At 37.4% G+C, this 22965-nt stretch overlaps 1 protein-coding gene across 4 annotated transcripts in view; it reads right to left on the minus strand.

Moving 5' to 3' along the window:
* The window catches only part of LOC133527672 (carcinine transporter-like), a 49985-nt gene that overhangs the window by 9888 nt on the left and 17132 nt on the right, over window positions 1–22965 (minus strand). For 2 of the 4 annotated variants that reach the window (XM_061864798.1, XM_061864790.1), the window contains exons 2-11: window positions 18669–18901; window positions 10158–10344; window positions 7777–7906; window positions 7554–7682; window positions 6986–7178; window positions 6787–6892; window positions 6285–6517; window positions 6127–6206; window positions 1550–1725; window positions 667–821 (exon numbers count right to left, since the gene is read on the minus strand). In XM_061864798.1, coding sequence (XP_061720782.1) covers window positions 667–821; window positions 1550–1725; window positions 6127–6206; window positions 6285–6517; window positions 6787–6892; window positions 6986–7178; window positions 7554–7682; window positions 7777–7906; window positions 10158–10344; window positions 18669–18901 — 1622 coding nt within the window. Of the gene's footprint in view, window positions 1–666; window positions 1726–6126; window positions 6207–6284; window positions 6518–6786; window positions 6893–6985; window positions 7179–7553; window positions 7683–7776; window positions 7907–10157; window positions 10345–18668; window positions 18902–22965 lie in introns of those variants that run through there. The other 2 variants (XR_009800909.1, XM_061864810.1) reach the window with 2 other exon arrangements.

Here is a 22965-nt window from a genome sequence, read left to right on the forward strand (position 1 = left end):
CCCCCTTGTAAATCAAGTAACTATTGTTTGTCGCCAAGTAGAAAACTTCGTGTTGACCTGGGCATTGCGTGGGTGATTTGTATTCTCCGTATCAACGGAGGCAATACAGGTCAACGAACTTCACTCGACTTCGCTTGGGATTTCACTGTGCTAAACCGGCTTTGTGTATTTTTTTCTTATTGAAAATTTTGTTTTACGTTGGCCAATTATCCAGCCCAAGAATATTATGTACATATTCAGAGTTTTTCAGTTGCATTTAGTGCATATAAAAGGAAGAATGGGATAATATTTTATTTTATCCTTTTTTAATCTGTTTTCTGAATGTTTCAGGTGTTAAGGTCTGGAATCTGGATCTGAATCCATCAAGATTTGAAGAGTTACCTCAATTTCTCATTGATTTCATCATCAGAACTAGATTTAACAAAAATGGGACCATCTTAATAATACCTACTTTTTAACGAAAAAAGTAAGTTTCCATTTTGCTTCACAAAATACGGAGTCTGAAGTAAAAATTATACAGAAAACGGTCTAATTGATAACGTCCTCCTTTTTTGAAGTCGGTTAAAAATAGGAAAATGTGCTTCATGTGATCCGTTCCGTGTCAGTAACATTAGTAGCGACGCAATAAATGAAGGTATAAGAATAGATACGGTTAAGTTTAGTTACCCGCACAAGGTGTAGTTCCTGACGAGCTTCTCCCCGTCGGCGATGGTCTGGGGCATGGGGCGGCCCATGGTCTCGGGCAGCATCAGCCCGCAGCCCACGGCCAGTACGGCCAGCCCGCTCATGATCACCAGTGGCAGCGAGCTCCAGTAACGTTCCTGCATTTTCACCATATAGGTAGGTAAATACTTATCAAGTAAGTACCAAGGTCCCTGCGCCTATTGCATGTTAAGTTTTGCATTCTGGTCACGAACATATCGTTCTAAACTAGTTATAATCGGCTACCTAAATGTACTTGTTTGGTTCTAAAGTACAATTACACGTAGTTGAAAAAAGCTGGTTCCATTCAGACTTCATTTCCTATAGTTACGTTACTGTGTTCCGCTCTGTCCACTGTGCAATTGATTGCATGTTTCTAGGTTAGTGGATAGTAAAGTACCTACTTGAGTAGGTATAGGTTCATTTAGAGCCAGTTGCATCAGCCACAATTGATTGATCAACGTTAATCAGCAGTTAACTATGAAACTTCTCATACTTACAATAACATTTAGCGTACGTGTTAATGGTGACAGACCGTTTGGTCCAACCATCTCTTGATCAGCATACGGTAGTTAAGTTTCCCTTTGTAGCTTTTTGCCTTTGGACTATATTTTTCTTTGTTCTTTTTAAAATCGATCTCTGATGAGCGCTTTACTTATGCATCATGCAGCTAGTCATCATCAGTGTAGTCATCGTTAATTAGTCGCACTAAGTCCCAATGTCTGAAGTTTAAATCGACAAATTAAAATCGTTTTCTAATCTCTTATGGAATTAAAGTTGGTTCCAAATTAAAAACTATAATTATGACTGGGATTTGAGAGAATATAATGTGAGTTGTGCACGTTACCGAGTAGACGATGAAAGGCGACAAGACGGTGGCCACGTAACCGCTGACGTGAACTAGCGAGGTACCGGAGGCGCGCACGCCCGTGGGCAGCATCTCGGTGGACCACTGGATGGCGGCCGTGTACGACATGTTTATGAAGAACCGCGCCATCACCGCGGCCGTCGTCTGCGGGACTCCTGCACACACACACACACACACATACTCAATACCTATTACACTACTCTCAGCCTAGTGCTAACTACCGACTCAATAATTTAAACTTGTAAATATTGATATTCATTGCAAATACAAAAACTTTGTACATACCTAATCAGGCATTGTTAACCTGTATTCCAAATAAAAATTGATAAATATTTAAAGTTTACTGATTGTTTTATGATGACAAAGTATATCATATGATGATGAAATGTAATCATGATGGTTAGGTAGGTACATCATGATACACTGACCTGCATTCTGTATGGAATACTTTTACTTATTAGGGGAAGAACGTGCCAAATGACAGGTTGTTTTGTTTTTGAACCATATCTCGTTATTTAAAGTAATTATAATTAGTTTCAGTTATTAATTCTGATCACATTAGGTTTATTGACTAACATTTACTCAGCCTGAGAACGAAAAAAGCATTTTGTCCATATAGTATGGGTAAAACGACACACTAAGCATGGACATAATGGCATACTACAATTCTAAGGACATACATAGTTTACAAATAAGTTTTTGGTCTTCTTTAGAACATCAGCACATGAAACATGAGCCCAATGAGGGCAAATTTTACATCGTAATCGGCTTTTACCGGGCTTAGAACATCGTCATCTTCGAGGGTTTGACCCGGGGGGGGGGGGGGGGCAGTGATGAGCGGCAGGAGTTTCCTTTGACCGCTTTCGCAAGGGACCGAAACGTTTTACTTCCCGGAGGATACAAGGCTAGTTTGGTCCCAATAATGGTACATTATAGGTACTATGGAGGACGGGAAACGAAGGGTTGCAGGCCAAGTAGATATAGACGGCCGAGCGTAGCGAGCACGGATAGGGATACGCCGGGCCCGTACCCGGGTACCCGTACCCGCCGGGCCCGTTCGGGTACCCGTTTCTCGCCGAGATTTGTATAGTGCTTTTCTCAAACTTGCAATGAAATAAACATTTAAAAAAATAGGACGATGATGATGATGATGATTGTTTCATGTCCTAATGTGATAGGTTATTCAGTGCGTCGAGTTTCACAAGGGAACGAAAATTTGATTATTTTTGCGCTACGACGCACGGTTTAGGAGATACAGCCCTATAAAGATTTTTGCATGACTGAAAAAAAAATTAAAACGTCACATTCCGTTAAACAATTCACAACGGTTGGCTTCTCGCAAGCCTATAGACATCTCGAAACCCCCAGTGTAACATGATCGTGACATCGTAACAACCTAAATATGCGTAATCGGAGAGCTTACTTATACCGGTGTCTATAGCCTTTCTCAAAATATTGTTAGATGTGAACATTTATAAATTACTGGTTTTGTAAATAAATAGACACTGAATGAATAGGCGCCTTTTTCCTTGGCCGTGTACGGTGTACTACAATAAGGTGTATTCATTTTTCATCTAATTGCGTAAAAAATAAAAATAAATGTAAATTTTAACGTAATAAATTTATGTTGTTTTTCTTTTATAAAAATCCTTTTAATACAATGTCTCAATCCTTTGAGAAGTTTCACTTCTGACACGAGTGCTCGGCACACCCTCTCTTTTTTTAAACCTTTGCTGTTCAGAACGAAACCTAGCATTCGATACGCTTTTGAAATGATATGCTCTATGTGCAACTGGAATATCATCGAATAGGATTCCTAGATCGCGTGCCGTTGATACTTTTTTGATATTCTTACCTATTTTATATTTCGAGTTGATACTTCTTTTTGTTTATTTTTTGTAAAGGTCATCTGAAGCATTTAACACTTGCCAAAAAAATGTAAAACACATTTAGTTTTCAGCTTTACTGAAAATAGTAAGAGTTATTTGTGTATTTAATATTTAGAAACATACCGCTACTATCTTAAAGTTTGACAACTTGCATTCGACCATTAAGATAACTTGAAAACCATTTATTCCCACTAGTTACCACCAACTTGTTACCAGTGGTAACTACTGGGATTTTTTTCCCCACCTTTTACCACTGGTAACTACTGGGAAAAAGTGGGATTTTTTTTCCCAGTAGTTACCACCGACCTAAATTTGGTTAGCGTTCAATTCTAATAAATACAGTATACATATAAAGTGCTTTCATCAATAATTAATTATAAGTTAATTAGATATTCGTTTAATCATAAGTAGATTACTGTTTCAGTAACCTGCCTTAAAAGTGATAAAAAAATCAGTCTTTGACTGATTTGTTTGTTCGTATAATTTTCACGTTATTTATTGAAAGGGACTTTACTGTCGATGGCACTTACGCCATTATCAACGATGCTCCTATATAAATACAACGCTGCGCTACGCAGTATGGCCTAAGCGTCTTTGATAAAAGATCCAGGTTTCATGGTTTACGTCGTAATTAATTCAATTTACAATTTTATTAATAACATAAAAACACTATCATGCCTCGAGGTTGATGGCAAAAAGGAAAAAAAAAAATGTAAGAATTCCAAATAAAACAAAATTAAAATATTTATTATACGTAAAATTAAATAAATACATAAAATATTAACAACATTGATTGAATTGCTATCGGCGCGTAGGATTAGGATAGGCCACCGTAGCGACTAAAAGTTAACACGTAATATAACCCCATACATGATGTAAGACTATTATCACCAACTGCTGGGCGAGCTCGGCGGACGTGTTAACCACTCAGGTCAACTAGTATAAACGCGTATCTCTAGCGCACTCTTTTTTTCAATGTCTCGGTCACGTTACGCTGGTCTGCGCGACAGCCCGGTCTACCCACGCTCGCGCGATGACGATAGCAAACCTATCTTACGCGCCGACAGCAATTCAATCAATATTGTTTGTTAAAATTATTATTTTTTATTTCTAATTTGGCGCAGCGTTGCACAAAATTATTATTTCAGCGCAGCGTTGTATTTATATAGGCGCATCGTTGATAATGGCGTAAGCGCCATTGACAATAAAGTCCCTTTTAATAACGTCACAATTATACGAACGAACTCAACGAACAAACAAATCAGTCAAGAACGATTTTTTTATCACTCTCTTTAGGGAGTTTACTGTATTGTAATAACTAATTAACTTCTAATTAATAATAATTTTAGTTAATTATTCTTTAAAGCACCCTATATTTATACTGTTTTTTTTTAGTATTGAACGCTAACCAAATTTTCGTAGTAACAACTGGGAAAAAAAATCCCACCTTTTACCAGTGGTAAGTACGGGGAAAAAAAATCCCAGTAGTTACCACTGGTAACAACTTGGTGGTAACTAGTCTAGTGGGAATAACCCAAAATAAAAGTTCACCGTAGGCATACCATGTTTTTCATTTTAACGTATCCCGCGCTTATCAGTTTTTTTAATTAATTTTGCGTTTTATTTCTAATTTAGAAAAAGTGGTAGAAAAAGTATTGTATGCAGGTGAAAAGTATAAGTATGTCAAAAAATGCTTGTGGCGTATTATTTTACAATGTTTTGCCTGCTCACATCCGGCTCACATTGTAACATTTGTAACTCACGCCACTCTCCTTTTTGACCCTTCTTATACAACGGTTGTATACCTACTCGTAAAATACTATTTTGGCATTTTCTTATTCGGTAAGTAAGATACCGCAACGAGAACGAGAATGTATATATAAATAGATAGTCAATCACTTGTCACTCTCATGTTAGAGAAATTACAACGTAAATTCGCAAGACATCTATAAAAGAACGTATGGATATTATCCGTAATATCTGTTTCCATCCCGATTTGTTTTACGCATGGTCGATCTTGACACCCTGGAGCTCAGACGCAAGCTGTTACTGTTGCACCTAACAGTGCATTAGTATTCATTGCTGCATACCTAGTGTGATCGACAATCCTAGTGTCTTAATTCGCGTGGTTGGTCTCCGTGCTTTTCGTTAGTAGGTGCGAGTGCGAGTTAGGGCGGCGGCGCACGGCCAGCGCGGCGAGGCCGGCGCCTGTTAGCGATCCCTGAGACTCGTACCGCGCGAGCTGCGCACGCACTCACTACTCGAGCCTGCATCCCAATAAATAACTTGCTGACTCCTAGTTCCGGATGTTGATATTTGTCGACAGGTTAGGCAAGTTCATTATCTAGGTCCGCCGTGTTGGCTTTGCACTTTGCCCCTGTAACTTAAGGCATATTGATGTATATGTTTGGTTTTGTTTATTAATTTGTTATTCTATTTATACTGTATAATTATATTTTAACGTGTAATTTACTTTTGAATTAGTTAAATGTATAATTTTGTGTTTATCACGTAAGCGCTTTGGTTTTACATACTGTAAGCTTATATGAAAAATAAACGATATTGAATTTAATTGAATCACCTAACTACCAAGCATACCAATATATAATTATTTAAGTTTGGATTAAGTATTTATATGAGTAATTATCACATTAAAACATAAATTACCTTTAGGTAAAAATGCTGCAATGCCTATTAATGCCCCCGACAATCCCATGGGCACCACTGTAAGCTTTCGCCGACCCCATCTGAAAAATAAACTTTCTGCGTAAAAAAATGAGATATTTATGTAAAAGATGCGATTGCATGGATGCGAATAATAATACCTGTCCATGACAAGAGCCAGCAACGTGACGGAAGGAATCTCGGTGGCGGAAGCCAGCGTGAAGGTGAGGAAGAAGTCGAGCCCCAGCGACTCAGAGAGCCGCACCAGCCCGTCGAACACGAGCGCGCAGCACATGTACACCGCCACCATGTATGCGAGCATCGTCCGCAGCGGCGCGCTTCTAAACAAGGCACTCACTGAATGCTTCTGATTTTGGGTTTGACGGGATGCTATCTAAAACGCATATATTGGTTTCTAGATTAAAATCAAGTCCAGAATCCAGATAAGTAAGTACATACGGCGTATGTTCCTGTAACTTTTTCTTTTAATCAGCACTTCCTGATTAAAATAAAGTATTAACTATAGTCAAGTTTACTTACTACAGTCTATCAGAACTTTGCATAAAATCCGGTGTGTTACGGCAACATATGCGAAAGAGTTATAAAATACGTAATAAAAGTTCGAACCAGGTAAGAATAGCGCATCTTTTTGTTTCCACTTACAACAAAATCGTCCATCACTTCCTGCGGAATGTGCGTGCGGTTAATTTTTTCAAAAGTTTTGAACACCCGGACTGCTTGATTGGTGCGTCCTCTAGAGACGAGCCATCTGTATGAGTAAAAAAAAGCATTGATTAAGTTTAGCACTTTGGCGCCGGCATCGGCAAATAGTCGCCAGTGAGATTCGAATGGAGATAAATACCGGACACTCTCTGGAACCGTGAAAGGAATGGCGAGCACGATGAGCATGGGCGCGGAGGTGGCCCACAGCAGAGTGCGCCAGTCGGCCAGCCCTAGCGCCAGCCACGGCAGCGACACGCAGCCCGCGCCGAAGAACAGCGCGATCGACATGTTAGCCGCCAGCGTACGATACCGAGGGCCGACGTATTCAAGAACTGCCATATAAAATTACCAAAGACATATACATTATTTATTACCACACCAGCTGATAAAGTACTTTAGAAACTGATAAGAAAGTTGCATTTTATCGACAGTATGAGGGGCAAAGTAATCTGAAGCAAATTTTGAGTTGTTTGCTTACGCTGGCGGATAGATTTGACTTTTAAGTAATGATTTTAAATTATAAATATTTACTAACGTTCATTTGGAATTGATTTGGTTTAATGTTTTATAGTTAGTATTTTCGTCACGTTAGTTTGGTGAAAATATTTGTGTTTCAGTCGGTGGCAAAATTTGTTTAACCCTCGTGCCTTATACAATATTAGCACTAGCGGGAAAACATTAATTTTTCCCCTAAAATGCCCGCTTACCTAAAATATATATCATCATAAAACAACTGTCGTATGCCATGCCGACCAGGAACCTCGCGATGGTGAAGTCTACTATTCCATTGGTGTATATAGTTGCGACTCCGCCTACAAACCCGATCATAGTAGACCCTAAAAAAATATTTAGGTCGTTTCGAGTAATGCACAATATTAAGTTTCTTTAACGTTTTCCAAATTAGATAGTTTATTTTTTTGTAATACTTGCCAACTAAAGCGGGTATTCTTCCAAATCGATCTGCTAACCACCCAAACAGCAGCCCCCCCACGAATGATCCCGCAAAAAATATCGACTGTGCCATTGGAGCATAACTTGATTTATCACACACCCATCCTCGCTGAAAGTTAAAGATAAATTAACTGTAATAACTGAAATCGTAAAAAAAAATTTGGGGGTAATCTTAAGGCCAGTCCAGACAAGGACAATTTTCGCCCAACCTGATAAAATTACAGGTTTTATAATATTATAGTGTCCTAAAATCAAAATAAAGACAATTTAATTTAAATTTGCAAAAAGTAGTTTTGAAATAAATTAAGTTCTAAATATTTTAAGTTCGACAACAAGGCCGACCCTTTTTAGAAATGTAGGGTTGCATTAGTTACTTTTTACTAAACCTTACCATTGATTTTGAGTCTGAAAAAACGATTATATTAAGATCGTATCGACTTAATTCAAGCTCTTTTGACATTATTATACCTATTATTGCTTTTTATAGTAGGTAATAAAACATGATTTATGAAGGAAAATGTGAAAAAAAAAACCACCCCCTCCCCTTATTTATCTCCGAAGTTTACCGATGAAAAATTAACATTACTATAAATTTTACAAGAAAAATATAATCAGATCTCTATCTTGACAATTTCTTTTTTAATTAACAAAAAAACATTTCCGAATTCAGTTTGCAATTAAACCAACTTTATGTATATTTATTACACTTGAAATTTCTATGAAGATTACATTACAGACGCCTACTTTTCAAATAAAAGAACAATTTTTGAAATCGGTTCACATGACAGAGAATTATCCTCGAAAAACCAGCATATATTACCTCGCGCAAATTATTTGCACAATTTTACTTAGTATAGATACTTCTGATCAAAAGTTTTTCGCCTTTATAGTTACAAGAGAGGCAGCACCCGCCAGGGTGTAAGGACTATTTGCGAGTTGTTGACTCTAACATGAACTGGGCTATTGGGTGAAAGCGATGGACTAAATACTGGGCTATAGGATAAAAAACCGGACGCCTGCCTAATAAAACGTTATTCAATTTTATTTCCGGCAGACGGTGACTCGCCCTCACAAAATGGGCCCCCACAAAAAGCGACATCTAGGATGGCTACACCGGTGTGAGCGGCTCAGAGATGTCGAGAGGTGTACGCCGCTTTCTACCCAGTGGCTGCGAGCAGCCACTGTGCCAACTCGCGTCTTATGTAATTTTTCACCCCTAGAGTTTAAAGCTCTAACGACTCCACTCTGGCCGGCCGGCTAAGGCAAGCCAGAGGCAGAGAATCCTGTCCAACTCTTGCGGGTAACAGAACTCCCCAGGAGCACTCGGGTGCGTGAGGTCGCTACTCCCCAACAGCTCGCCACAAGCTGCCCTGCGTTGACTGATTGCACTGGTAAAACCAGCGGGCGATGGGGTCGTCACATCCCCACGCCTTTTTAGGGTTCCGTAGTCAACTAGGAACCCTTATAGTTTCGCCATGTCCGTCTATCTGTCTGTCTGTCCGAGGCTTTGCTCCGTGGACGTTAGTGCTAGAAAGTCGTACAATAAAATCTAAAAATTTAATTTTTTTAGGATACCTCCCCTACACGTAAAGTGGGGGTCAAATTTTTTTTTCGCTTCAATCCTAGAGTGTTGGGTATCGTTGGAAAGGTCTTTCAAAACTAATAGGGGTTTTCAAGGAGCATTTTTTGATAAAGTGAATATATTCGGAGATAATCGCTCCGAAAGAAAAAAAAATGTCCCCCCCCCCCCCCTCTAACTTTTGAACCATAGGTCAAAAAAATATGAAAAAAATCGTGGAAGTAGAACTTAAGAAAGACATTAAATGAAAAATATAGCGGACATGATCAGTTTAACGGTTTTAGAGTTATCGCAAAAAGTTTTCCCTTCATAGTAAAAAGACTTACTTTAATTAGGTACTAATTATGCAAATTTGCCTATTTGTTTGCCTATTACTACGATAAGCAATTAAGATTTAGTTTTAAATGTGTGTGAACATGTATTTTACTTTTCTTGTATTCGAAATGAAAAGTAGAGTGTTAAATTGGGCTGAAAGGCACTATTTCTGTCTAGGATTATTGACGTTGTCCCTACTTTCTAGCGCCAAACTATCTCTATCTTTGGATAACAATCTACTTAATTATAATCAGTAATATCGTCACTTGATTTGACACTTTGTAAGTAGGTAGGTACTAAAACAAATTTAACTTTTTAGCGAATTAGCGGCATAAAAATCAATGCAATGCGGCATTAATGAAGTGGATTACTTACCACTGCGATATCAATGATTTTGGTTATTTTACTGAATTTGTTTAAAAGACAAGTAGCAATTTAATAAGGTTGGCAAGGTAACCTTACTTACCTCGCTTACTACCGTGTGATAAGGAATGTCAGTAAGCTCGAAATCGTAGCCATGCTGGCACGGCGCGGTGGGCGTGTCGTTGCCGGGTGGCGCCATGGTGTCTAGCACCAGGCTCCAGTTGGTTTGGAACGTCCAACATCGCTCCCAATCCTCGCCCTCGATAGCTCCAGGGGCCGAAAGATTTCGTCTACAATAATATGCCAGTAAAACTGTTAACGTATTGGGGTAATTCCATGGTAACTTACATCAATTGGAACTTTTCATTATGAAACATACCCATTTAACAATAAGCAATCCTTTTTCTTTTTTGTGCATTTAAATACAACATTGTGAGCCCTTTCTATTGAACTTACTATCAGACGAAACCAACCTATAGTCTCACGCCAGCACACTATAATGTGCTGGCAACTTACGTTACATAAAAAGGACACGACCACAAAATAAAAAATAAACAGAAGGTCCGTTCTCGCCGTTCTTGAAAATACATACCTAAACTTGCCGGACTCACTAGGGTTGCTTTGTATTAATTTCGAATTTTAAAAAAGAGTAGGTAATATAAGTTTACAGACATACATATATCGATTCGTTTATACATACATCTTATCATGTTTACATTCCTTAGAGACTGCATTTTGACGTACATGACAGTAGGTACCTACGTAGCGGCGGGGACGTCAAGTGAGCATCGCGCGCACAGCCCGACTAAGCTCTGCCCGAGAGTGCCCGAGAACGCCTGTAAATGTAACGTCTGCTGTGTGCGTAAATGTCACGTCTGTGTGCGTGCGGCGAAAATGGCACTTTGTTTTGTATTTGTACTGAGCTTTGGCGCGCGCCGCCGCTATTTACTTTGTGACACGACATTTTGAGACCTTTTTGTAAGTGAACATTTCTCTGATAATTTCGGCGGATTTTGTTTCACATCAATAAAAACAATTAAGTCAAGAATCAAATTATTTAATGCAGTAACAAAAAATAGTCAACTTCTCTTACAAAATAAATAAAAAATCATAACAGTGGTCACTTGCGTGATGTGGAAATAAGTAAACACGTTACCAACACCATACCAACCAAAATACGTTACCTCTGAACAAAATATTTAAATATGTCTATTTCCTTGCATAAAACAAAAAAAAATAAGAAAAATATTAGACGATTAGTCTAATAGTCTTCAGCCATGAATTTTCTTCAATTTACTCTTCGAAGTCTTTTGATATTATACTTTCTGAAGTTTATAATTTTTCCAGAATATTACATGGTACTTAGACATCCCAGGAATAGCTTGAGCTTTTGAAAAGCATTCAGTATTCAGTATTTATTTCTTGCAAACCATCGTACATATTTAGTTCTTATACATACCATATGGTATACCCTGAATAAGGTATAGCAAATATCAGATATTCTAACTCTCTTAAATATCTGAAAATACTTAATATTAAAATTAAATAGTACAATCTTTAAACAGTTTAAACTAATAACATAAGATTATACTTAAAGAGATAGTAGGTACGAGTATTATATATATTATGTATGTGCATTACGTGACAGTGTGCCATATGGGTCTGAAAGTTACGATTTTTTCTTTTCTATGAATTTGTTATTGAATAGTATGTTTTTTTAATTAAATGATGCTTCAACTTTGTTTCAAATAAATGGTAACTTTCCTCTAATTTAATTAAACTAGGGATATTGTTGTAAATTTTTATGGATGTGTAGTATGGGCCTTTTTTGAAAATATCAACTTTTGGTTCCGGTACAAGTAAATCAAGTTTACGGCGGGGGTTTTTATTGAATTTGAAAAAGTGGATATTTTTACGAACAAAAGTAGCGGATTCTAAAATGCAAAGTGACGGAAAAGTTGAAACTCCTAATCTAATAAAATGTGGTTTGCAGCTACTTGTCTGTTTAATATTGACTATTATTCGGATGCACTTTTTCTGCATGACAAATGCATCATATGCATCAGTACTATGTCCCCACAATAAAACACCATAGCGTAATAATGAATGCGCATAACCGTAGTACGCCGTAAGCGTACAATGTTTCGTTTGTGTTAGATTTCAGTACGCTTAAGGCAAAAACAAATGACGAGTTTGTTTTTGAGTACTGCTACGTGCCTTTTCCAATCTAGGTGAGTGTCCATGATGATGCCTAAAAGCGAGAAACTCGATACTTGTTCAATATTTAATTGTTTTGCTATATTACTTATGTTTATGGCGCGTTTTTGATGCGGTCTGAACTGCATAATTTTAGTTTTTTTTGCTATTCATTTCAAGGTTGTGATCTTTTAACCAGCTGACCATTTAGATGTATGTTTCTGTTATATGTTTGTAGGTTCGTCGTTACTCGTGGGGCTTTTGAAAAGGAGTGAAACATCATCGGCAAACATTATACACTTGTGCTCTGTAATTCGTGGTAGATCGTTGATGTATATTACGAAAAGAACACAACCGAGCACACTGCCCTGAGGAATTGAATTGTTAATAGATAAGTATGACATTCGATTTGTATGTTTGTAACTGACGCATTTCATCACTGTAATGTTCTATTTCGACATACTATTTTCTCTTATTTAAATATGAGTTTAACCAATTAAGGGCTGGACCGCGAATACCAATGTTGTTGAGTTTTTGAAGTAAGATAAATAAATAAATATTATAGGACATTATTACACAAATTGACTAAGTCCCACAGTAAGCTCATAAGGCTTGTGTTGAGGGTACTTAGGCAACGATATATAATAACATAGATTCCGTTATCCTAAATCAAGTCCATAAAACGAAATCTGATTTACACACTATGTACGTTGACTATAAGAAGGCTTATGATTCAGTCCCACACTCATGGTTAATTGAAGTACTTAATATATATAAAATAAACCAAAAAATCACCCTATTCCTGCAAGCCACAATGCAAAATTGGACAACTCGACTCAGACTTAATGCACCAAGTGGAGCAATAGAAACCGACCTTATCAAAATACAGCGTGGTATTTTCCAAGGAGATGCGTTAAGCCCTCTTTGGTTCTGCCTCGCACTTAACCCCTTATCTAACATACTCAACAAGACAGACACAGGACACTCTCTTAAATTTGAACCTAGTACTAATGACAGACAGACAGACAAAAACGAAATTCACCTTAACCATCTATTATACATGGATGATATCAAACTATATGCCTCAAATGAACCCGACCTTGAACAATTGGCTAATTTAACAGAAAGATTCTCCCGAGACATTCAGATGCAATTTGGAATTGATAAATGCAAAGTAAACAGTATGAAAGCGGGGAAAAGCTACAGACACAGTTACACGTTAGAAACCGGAGAAATCATAGATCCACTAGACGATAGAACAGGCTACAAATATTTAGGTTACTTACAATCACAGATAATCCACAACAAAGAAACACAAAGTAAATTAAAAACACAGTTCAAACACAGACTTAATTCAATACTGAAAACGCAGTTAAATTCACGCAACACCATCAAAGCAATAAATACTTATGCAATACCTATTCTAACGTATTCCTTTGGAATAATCAGATGGAGCAAATCAGATCTTAAAAACCTCCAACGCACTATAAACACAACCATGACTAGATTCAGGAAGCACCATCCCAGATCGTGCGTACAGCGGCTAACCCTCCCCAGGAAGGAAGGTGGCAGGGGACTTATTGACATCAGGAATCTTCACAACAAGCAAATCACAGCACTCAGAGCATACTTCCATCAAAAATCAGCTACCTCTCCCATCCACAATGCCATAGAACACAATGATCAGCAATTCACACCCTTAAACTTAAGAGACAGAGCCACCCAAAAACATGAAGAACTTACAGATAACAAAACTAAAATTGCCGAATGGAGTGTGAAATCCCTCCATGGAAGGCATCACCACGATTTAAGCCAACCAAGTGTCGACAAAGCGGCGTCGAACGCATGGCTGAATCACGGTGAGCTCTTCCCAGAGACCGAGGGCTTTATGATGGCTACCCAGGATCAAGTGATTGAGACCCGTAATTACCAAAAGTTCATTATGAAAAATAGTACAACAGATTTATGTAGGAAATGTAATAGTACAGGAGAAACCATCCAACATATAACCGGAGCATGCAGATCAATAGTCCAGACCGATTATAAGCACAGGCACGACCAGGTAGCCAACATAGTACACCAGAAACTTGCGATCAAATACAACCTAGTTCCTCAGCTAGCTGTTCCTTACTACAAGTATATTCCGGAAAATGTTTTAGAAAACCACACTCACAAAATGTATTTTGATAGAGCTATTTTAACAGACCGAACCACACATTTTAATAGACCTGACATCACTGTAGTAGACAAAATAAACAAAACAGCTCTTTTAATAGATATCGCAATCCCGAACACTCATAATTTGCAAAATACAATAGCTGAAAAACTTACTAAATATACCGATTTAAAGGATGAAATAGCCAGGATATGGAAATTAAATAACGTTACCATAGTACCCATTGTTTTGTCTACTACAGGTGTCATCCCACAACAGCTACATACTTCTATAAAAACTCTATCACTGCCACCTTCTTCTTATTTTGTAATGCAGAAAGCTGTAATTCTAAATACTTGTAGGATAGTCAGAAAATTCTTACAGAGCGATATACAACTCCCTAATTCACAAACGCAAACAGTCACAGTAAGTACACACTTACCATTGCCCATTTCATCGGCTGTATCTCATCAAAATCGTAACCTTAGTTCATCATTCATCAATTCATCCTAAACCTAATATGGGGTGCACTTGGCTTTGGCCCGTGTATTCCATTAAGCCAGTATTCCCAGAATACTGAGAATTATAAAGAAATGTAAAAAATAATAATAATAATAAAATACTTTATTGTGCACTACAAAGAAACATACATGTTACAAACAAAAAAAAGGACATAAGTAAGTAGGTAACAACAGGCGGACTTATCGCTAAAGAGCGATCTCTTCCAGACAACCTTCAGATAGCGATTCAGTGGCTAGAAATAAAGTTATTGGGCAGTGCAAAACCACATAAGTGTAAAGTTTATAAAATAAGTAAATAGAAACTACAAATAATGAGAAATAAACTACATAAACTACATATATTATATAGGCAACAATAATACACTACATATACCTACACAAAATACATAAATACATAATGAGTAATCAAGCAAGAGAAAAATAACGACCAGGTAACAAAAAGATATGAGTGTAAGGAGCATGACTAAGAGAGAGATAAATAGTGTTCTTTTAGACGTGTTTTAAAAATGGGTAGGGATTGAGCACGTCTTATGTCAATGGGCAAAGCATTCCACATCCTTACAGACTGGAAAGTAAAGGATTTGAGGTAGAATTTAGTAGACGAACGAGGAGGAGCAAGAAGGAGATTCTGAGAACACCTGACAGACGTAAGAAAACTAAACCGCTTTTTAAGGTATTCAGGAGTATTGGGAATAAATAGAGTGCTATAGAGTAGAGACAGAATATGAGTATTACGTCGGAAACGGATCGGTAACCACCTGAGCTGTGACCGGAATCTGGAGACATGATCAAATTTCCGTATATATATATAATATATAAATATTTATATACTTAAATACATAGAAAACACCCATGATTCAGGAACAAATATCCATGCTCATCACACAAATAAATGCCCTTACCAGGATTTGAACCCGGGACCATCAGCTTCGCAGGCAGGGTCACTACCCACTAGGCCAAACCGGTCGTCAGATGGGATGGGATGGAATGGGATGTGATACCCTATCATATGCCTTAGACATATCTAGTAACAATCCAACCCCATAGGTTTTATCTCGTAAATGCTCCAATACTGTTTGAATGTAGTTATAAACTGCAAGTGTGGTTGAACTGTGTTTTCGAAAGCCAAACTGGTTTTTATGTATGAGTTGAAATTTTTCTATGTAGTTATATATACGGTTTGCAACACATTTTTCAAATATTTTTGATACAGTGGGAAGTACTGCGATGGGTCGGTATTGGCTGGTATTGTTTTTTTCCCCCGATTTGTTATATATAGGTCTTATTTTACGGATTTTAAGTCTTTCCGGAAAGCAGCTTTCATCCAGCGATTGGTTAATTAGCCTAGTTAGTTAGGGGTACGGTAAGTTCGTTCACACATGCTTTAATTAAAACGGCAGGTATTTCATCATGGTCACAGCTGCATTTATTTGGCAGGTTAAGTATAATATCTCAGACTTCTTCCTCTGTAGCAGGATATATACATGTATATCGAGTTAATTGCAAAGTTTGTACTTTAAACGTTAGTGGTTTGGCGTTGTTCGCTTATTGACGCAAAATATTCGTTAAAATGATTAGCTACTTGTTGAGGGCAATTTATATCAGTATTGGAAACTCTTAATTTAATATTAATCGGCAGTTTTTCTGCGGCATGTTTCCCTGTTATTTCTTTTATAAAAATCCATATAGTTTTGGTCTTATTTTTAGATTTGTCTATGGCTTTTATGTATCTCATTCGTTTGGCTTGTTTTACACAGTTTTTAAGGGTTTTTGTTATTATTTCGTAATGTTTTGTTAAAATGGAATTGTTTGATTGATTTACTAATATTTTTATTACCCTTTAATTCTTACATGACTTTTTTATTCCAGTTGTCAGCCAGCTGTTGTTTTTTAGTTTTTGTTTGATACGTTTATAAGGTATATGCGTGTTTAACAGTAGTTGTAATAACTTTTGAAACTCATTGTAGTTTTCATTTATAATTTGACAATTATTTATTTGTTTATTCCAATCAATCTGATTAAGCGCGCATTTAAATGATGTTATATTCACAGCAGTAAAGTTTCGTTTTAGGATATATTTGTTAGTGTTTGTTGTCCAGATATGTAATTTCTTCGAATTCGTATTGCAAGCATTTGTGGTCTGATATGCCTTTATCCTCAACTGTTAGTTTGTAATTTTTTACTATTTGTAAATATAAAGTCTATGCAAGTCGAACTGGTACTAGTCTCTCGAGTTGGCTAATTTACAATTTGACGGATGTTACATTCAAGCATCATGTTTACTAGTCTATGATAATTATTTGAGTTATTAAATTTATTTATGTTAAAATCTGTAACTACAATGTTTTTATGACGTTTCGATTTTAATTAGCTTAGACAATAACCGATTTAATACATCAAAGAAGGTCTCAATGTCACGGTTTGTTTCAACTCTATTGCACAACATTCAATTACTAATTCTATTGACAAGTCTGCATAGTCGCGTCGCTCCTTGTATGGGATATCTTGTCGTAATAATATTAGTACTCCTCCACCTTTGTGATTAGGACGATTTTAACTTGCTGCAGCCACATATCCCTCTACTTGCACTGCATCTTTCTGTTCTTCTGAAATCTAAGTTTCTGTGAGGCACAATATTTGATATGGGTGGTCCTGAAGAAGTTGTGCTCTTTCTTCAATTTATTTAATCTTTATTGCACAATACATGAAGGTACAAATGGCTGACTTAATGCCTTAAGGCATTCTCTACCAGTCAACCAATGTGTTAAACCAGAAAGATTAAGTAATTCACCAGCGTCTTTTAAAGTAAATGAATTTGTAACCGAGACTATATATGAATATAAACTATATATTGATAAACTTACACATATACTTAATACAAATAAACAATTTAGCGTTTCGCTACAACATATATTAATACATATATAATTATACCAAGTGTGAATCATTAAGTTGATGAAGAAGAAAGTTTGTCAAGAAAATACTTGCGCAACATGCGCTTGAATGTGAATTTGGTCTGCGCTTGTCTGATAGAGAGTGGGAGAACGTTCCAAAGTCTGATTGCCTGGACAGTGAAAGAATTGGACATGAAACCCGTTCGATGTTGGGGGACAATGAGCTTAAGACTACGGGAAGAGCGAAGATCTGTGCCTGGACGTGGGGTAACAAATTTAAATTTCGAACGGAGATAATCTGGGGCGGACGGGTCAAACAAGATTGAGTAGAGAGTACATAGAATACGAAGGGACTACGTTCTCGAATAGGGAGCCAATTAAGTTTTCTACGGAAAGAGGAGATATGGTTATACTTACGAAGTCCGAACACGAACCGAATGCAGCTATTAAGGAGCCGGTAAAATTCATTCAAGGAATCATGAGGGAGATTAGTGTAACAAACATCAGCATAATCAAGGACAGGCAGAACAATTTATTCCGTTGGAACTACAACAACTCACCGTTGATGTTTGTGCTGCAGAAGCAAATTGCTCGGCATTTAACACGATTGCTTTTCTTTTTAAAACTTGTCCTCGTACCAACCTTTTCAATGCTCCTCCGATTCTATCAACTGGGCCTTTACCATGTGACGTACAGATGTAAAAATAATCCTTTCTTTAAACGTGTATATTTATATGATAAATACAAATACGAAACGTTACTTTGTCATGGAAGGGATTATTTACTACATCCGTCTGTACTGTACTAACTTTAGTCAAGTATGTAAAATGGAAGAAGTCAGTACCAACCTCAGCTCTAAATCCAGATGCGCGAGCTCTGGTACATGGCACCAATAGCGCTGCGGAGTGGCCGCGATGAACATCTGCACGAAGTACACGTAAGCGAAAAACAGCCCGAAGGGCAACATGGCGCAGAACAGGAACTTCTGGTAGCGCCCAATCTCACCAATGTATATGAATATTGCCTCCAAAACATCATGATCTGTGTTCGTTGACTTTTTGTTTAATTCTTCCTTTGTTTCCTTAAAAAAATATAAGAAATGTTAATGTTGATCTTCAGGTTGTTGACTACCTACAATTACGATAAAGTTGTTAATTGCTTGATTGGGGTGCATTGCTTAAGGGGGATTGGGATTAGGAAGACCAGCGTCAGCACTTCAGTAGGACCTGGCATTATGCTGAGTGTCCACCTTTTTCAGTATAATTACATACAGTGTACAAGTTATGTCTTTTTTTTCTCTTTCTCTTTATGTATTGTTTAACTGTGTACTTATACTAAAATAAATGATATTCTATTCTATTCTATACCTACTCCGGAAGTGGGGTAATTTTGAAAATAGTAAATATCTATAACCATGACCTAACTAGAAGCACTTAAAACTGAAAGTGGGTCATTGTTGTTCTAAAAGTGTGCAGAAAATGATACGTTTCTGCTCTAGAGCACTGTACTTGCTAAGTACGTTTTATTCCTTTTTTTAATGATAAGCCATTAATACATGTAAATTAATTTCGGTTTTAAATGGATTTATTTTACAATTTCCATTCTAATAGTTAACTCCCCATTCCAAATAACGATATTTTTATTACCTAAATTGTAAATTGAAAGTACCCTCAAGAAATACACACGTAATTTACTTTCCTCGTATACGAAATGAAAATAGTGTTTAACTCGGGTGAAAGGAGCCATTTCAGCCTCGGACTATTGGCAGACTACATCGTCAGACATGGTTAACGATCTACTTAAGCAACACTTGCACTTCAGGAACGCTTACCAAGGCATCTTACTTGCTGTTGCTCCAGTAGAAGGTGCTTCTCTTTAGTTATTCTAGTTTAGTAGATACTTATCCTGTTCAAAATTGCCCCGCTTTCGAAGTTACCAATGCACGTTACCTTATTTTGTTTAGTTTGTGTCACATTAATTTATTTAGTTTTTTATTTTTATTTTATGGTGCTCCTATACTGGCAGTTATATAACGTGATACAATATAATATAACACTATCAATACTATCATATTGTCACTGTCAATAAGTATGCTATAAGTATAACGTTAAATATGTCGGCGGCCGATCATATGATCAGGCAGATCATAATGTTCCTGTGTAATGTTATGAGTTATGACTGTAGTCACAAGGTTCGTTAAGTTACTCCAGATGCCCGAAGGGCAAAATGTTCAGAAATAAGAGCCCCGTAGACTCAGGGACCGAAACAAAGTTTTACACGTTTCTCGATATGCCAAGGAATATCACGATCTGCTTAGTCTTACGATCGGCCGCCGACATTCAGCACGAAAAACTAGGACTTCCTCTAAAACAATAGAGCTAGTAGCATGAATGAAACTGTATATAGGATGTAGATAATTTTATACTTAATAAACAAGACCAAATGTTTGAAACGTTATTCGTTTATTTACGAGTATTAAAATCACATAAATAAAATAGCAAAATATTTGCGTTCGAAAGTTGAAATATACTTAGGTAGGTAGCCAAATTAATACTAATTCGTATTGCCTACACGAGCTCTTTTTACAGCTGCCAGATGATTAGGTGTGCTATTTATTAGGTTTATTCTCATCACACTAATATTGTATGCCAGCATCAAATCAAATCAAATAATTTATTCCGCATAAAATGTGGTACATAAGTTATTTACATTAAACACAGGAAACACACATTTAACCAGCAACCGGCATGCAAAATAACACAAAAGATAATTAAAATAACAATAATGAATAAAAAAAAACATAAAATATAAAACAGAACACGCGACCCTTCAAACAATTATTTTCTTTTTATTTTACATCTTAAGGTGCCGTAAGTTCAGAGAGCGGGGTTTTGAAATTTTTTACCGCTGTTCTAGATAACAATACATACGGTTGACATTATTTTATTAGCAATCTTGAGGATTTTCTCTAAGGACTTCAGCGATTGACTCCTGAATCCTGATTTTCGCTTGATATAATAAAATTGCATATTATTAACCAAGCCACTAAAATATTAAACGGGAACTTCCATTGGACAAATAATAACATAATTTGGCTGTGTATTAATATAATAGCGCCAAAAAACATATTAGCCCGAAATATAAGCATCATATTACTAAAAAACGGCAGAAAGTTCAAGCCACCTAAAAAACAGGAATTTGACATTATAGTCTGGCGTCTAAAATAATAAATTGGCACCTAATATTTTAAAGCGTATACATGATTTTTAAAATTTTTTGTCATATAATTGTTAACACCTAAATAATCATATTGAGCACATCGTCTCAGGTAGTATTTAAATTACGGAAGTAGCAAACATCGTTAGTTTATGAAAACGGGTAAGAACGCTAACATCATTTATTATTTGTGCGTAAAGGTGCTCCAACGTTGGTGTTACAAATTATACAGATTGCCACAGGACACACACATTTTTTTTACTTAATCCATTTCAATGAGGTAAAAATGTATAGGTACACATTTAAAAGGTATGAAAAGGGGTAAATCTCCCGGTCACGACCACTTGAGCATCGAGCACCTGCAGTGTGCCGGTCCCCACCTGCCTCGAGTACTAGCAATGTTTTATAACCTATGCATATGTCACTCTTACCTACCGCCGCTTATGACAAAAACGATTGTAATACCTATTGTCAAAAATAAGACGGGTGACATTTCGGATAGTGCTAACTATAGACCTATTTCTCTGGCAACAATTGTAGCGAGGGTGCTCGATGGCCTGCTCAACGTGCAATTGGATAGGTATTTAAAATTGCACGACGCGCAGTTCGGCTTCCGTGCAGGCTTATCTACCGAAAGTGCTATTATTTGTTTGAAGCAGGCTGTCGAGTACTATACGCGTAGGAAAACACCTATTTATGCGTGTTTTTTAGACCTTAGTAAAGCCTTCGATCTTGTTAATTACAATTTACTTTGGAAAAAACTTGACGATGTGCAATTTCCTCGAGAACTCACACGCATATTTAGGTGTTGGTATTCTGGCCAGAGAAATAGTGTGCGTTGGGGTGACGTGATGTCCGACGAGTACGGTCTCGAGTGCAGGGTAAGACAGGGGGGGTTGACCTCACCCAAGCTGTTCAATCTGTATATGGATGCCCTGATCGATGAGCTCAGCAGTACTCATGTTGGTTGTCATATAGATAGGGTGTGCTTTAATAATATAAGTTATGCCGATGACATGGTACTGTTGAGCCCATCGATCGGTGGTATAAGAATACTAATTGAGAAGTGCGAGTCTTATGCTCAAAAACATAACTTACGATATAATGTCGCGAAAAGTGAGTACATGGTTTTTAAGGCGGGGAGCAAGTGCCCATCATACGTCCCACCCATTCGCTTGAATGGCGTACAACTGAGGAGGGTTTATTCCTTTAAGTATCTTGGGTACTTGGTCACCGACGATATGCGTGACGACGCGGACATCGAACGCGAGCGTAGGGCATTAGCTATTAGGGCTAATATGGTCGCCCGTAGGTTCAGCAGGTGTACAGCGCAAGTTAAAATAACACTTTTTCGAGCGTATTGTACTTCGCTGTACGCCTGCAGCCTGTGGACGAGATACACGCAGCGTTCTATGAATGCCATGCGTGTACAGTACAATGACGCGTTCAGGGTACTGTTGCGGCTGCCGCGATACTGCAGTGCGTCGGGCATGTTCGCCGACGCGCATGTGGACGGTTTCCACGCGACGATGCGCAAGCGCTGCGCCGCGACGCTCCGAAGGGTGCGCGACAGCCGCCACAGTCTCCTGGCCGTCGTGGCAGGGAGATGAGACAGTGCATTAATTAGGCACTGGACCTCCCAACATCTTAGTTTAGGTACTAACATAGTAATTTAAGTATATTAAATTTGTAACTAACAAAATATGGATTGTGTCGTCCGAAATAAATGATTTTTATTTTATTTTTTATTTATTAACTCGACTGTACCTAGTCTATCTAACGCGTTTGAAACTGTTGCGGCGCACTACTATCCTAACAAGGTTATATGTATAAAAGTGATGTTTGTAGACACTTTAACATTGCGTTACTATTCCATGAACATTATCTGAACCACTACAATAGTGTATTTAGAAATTTGTTTTTCATTCC

Source organism: Cydia pomonella, chromosome 1, assembly GCF_033807575.1.
Source record: "Cydia pomonella isolate Wapato2018A chromosome 1, ilCydPomo1, whole genome shotgun sequence".
Taxonomy (NCBI): Eukaryota; Metazoa; Arthropoda; class Insecta; order Lepidoptera; family Tortricidae; genus Cydia; species Cydia pomonella.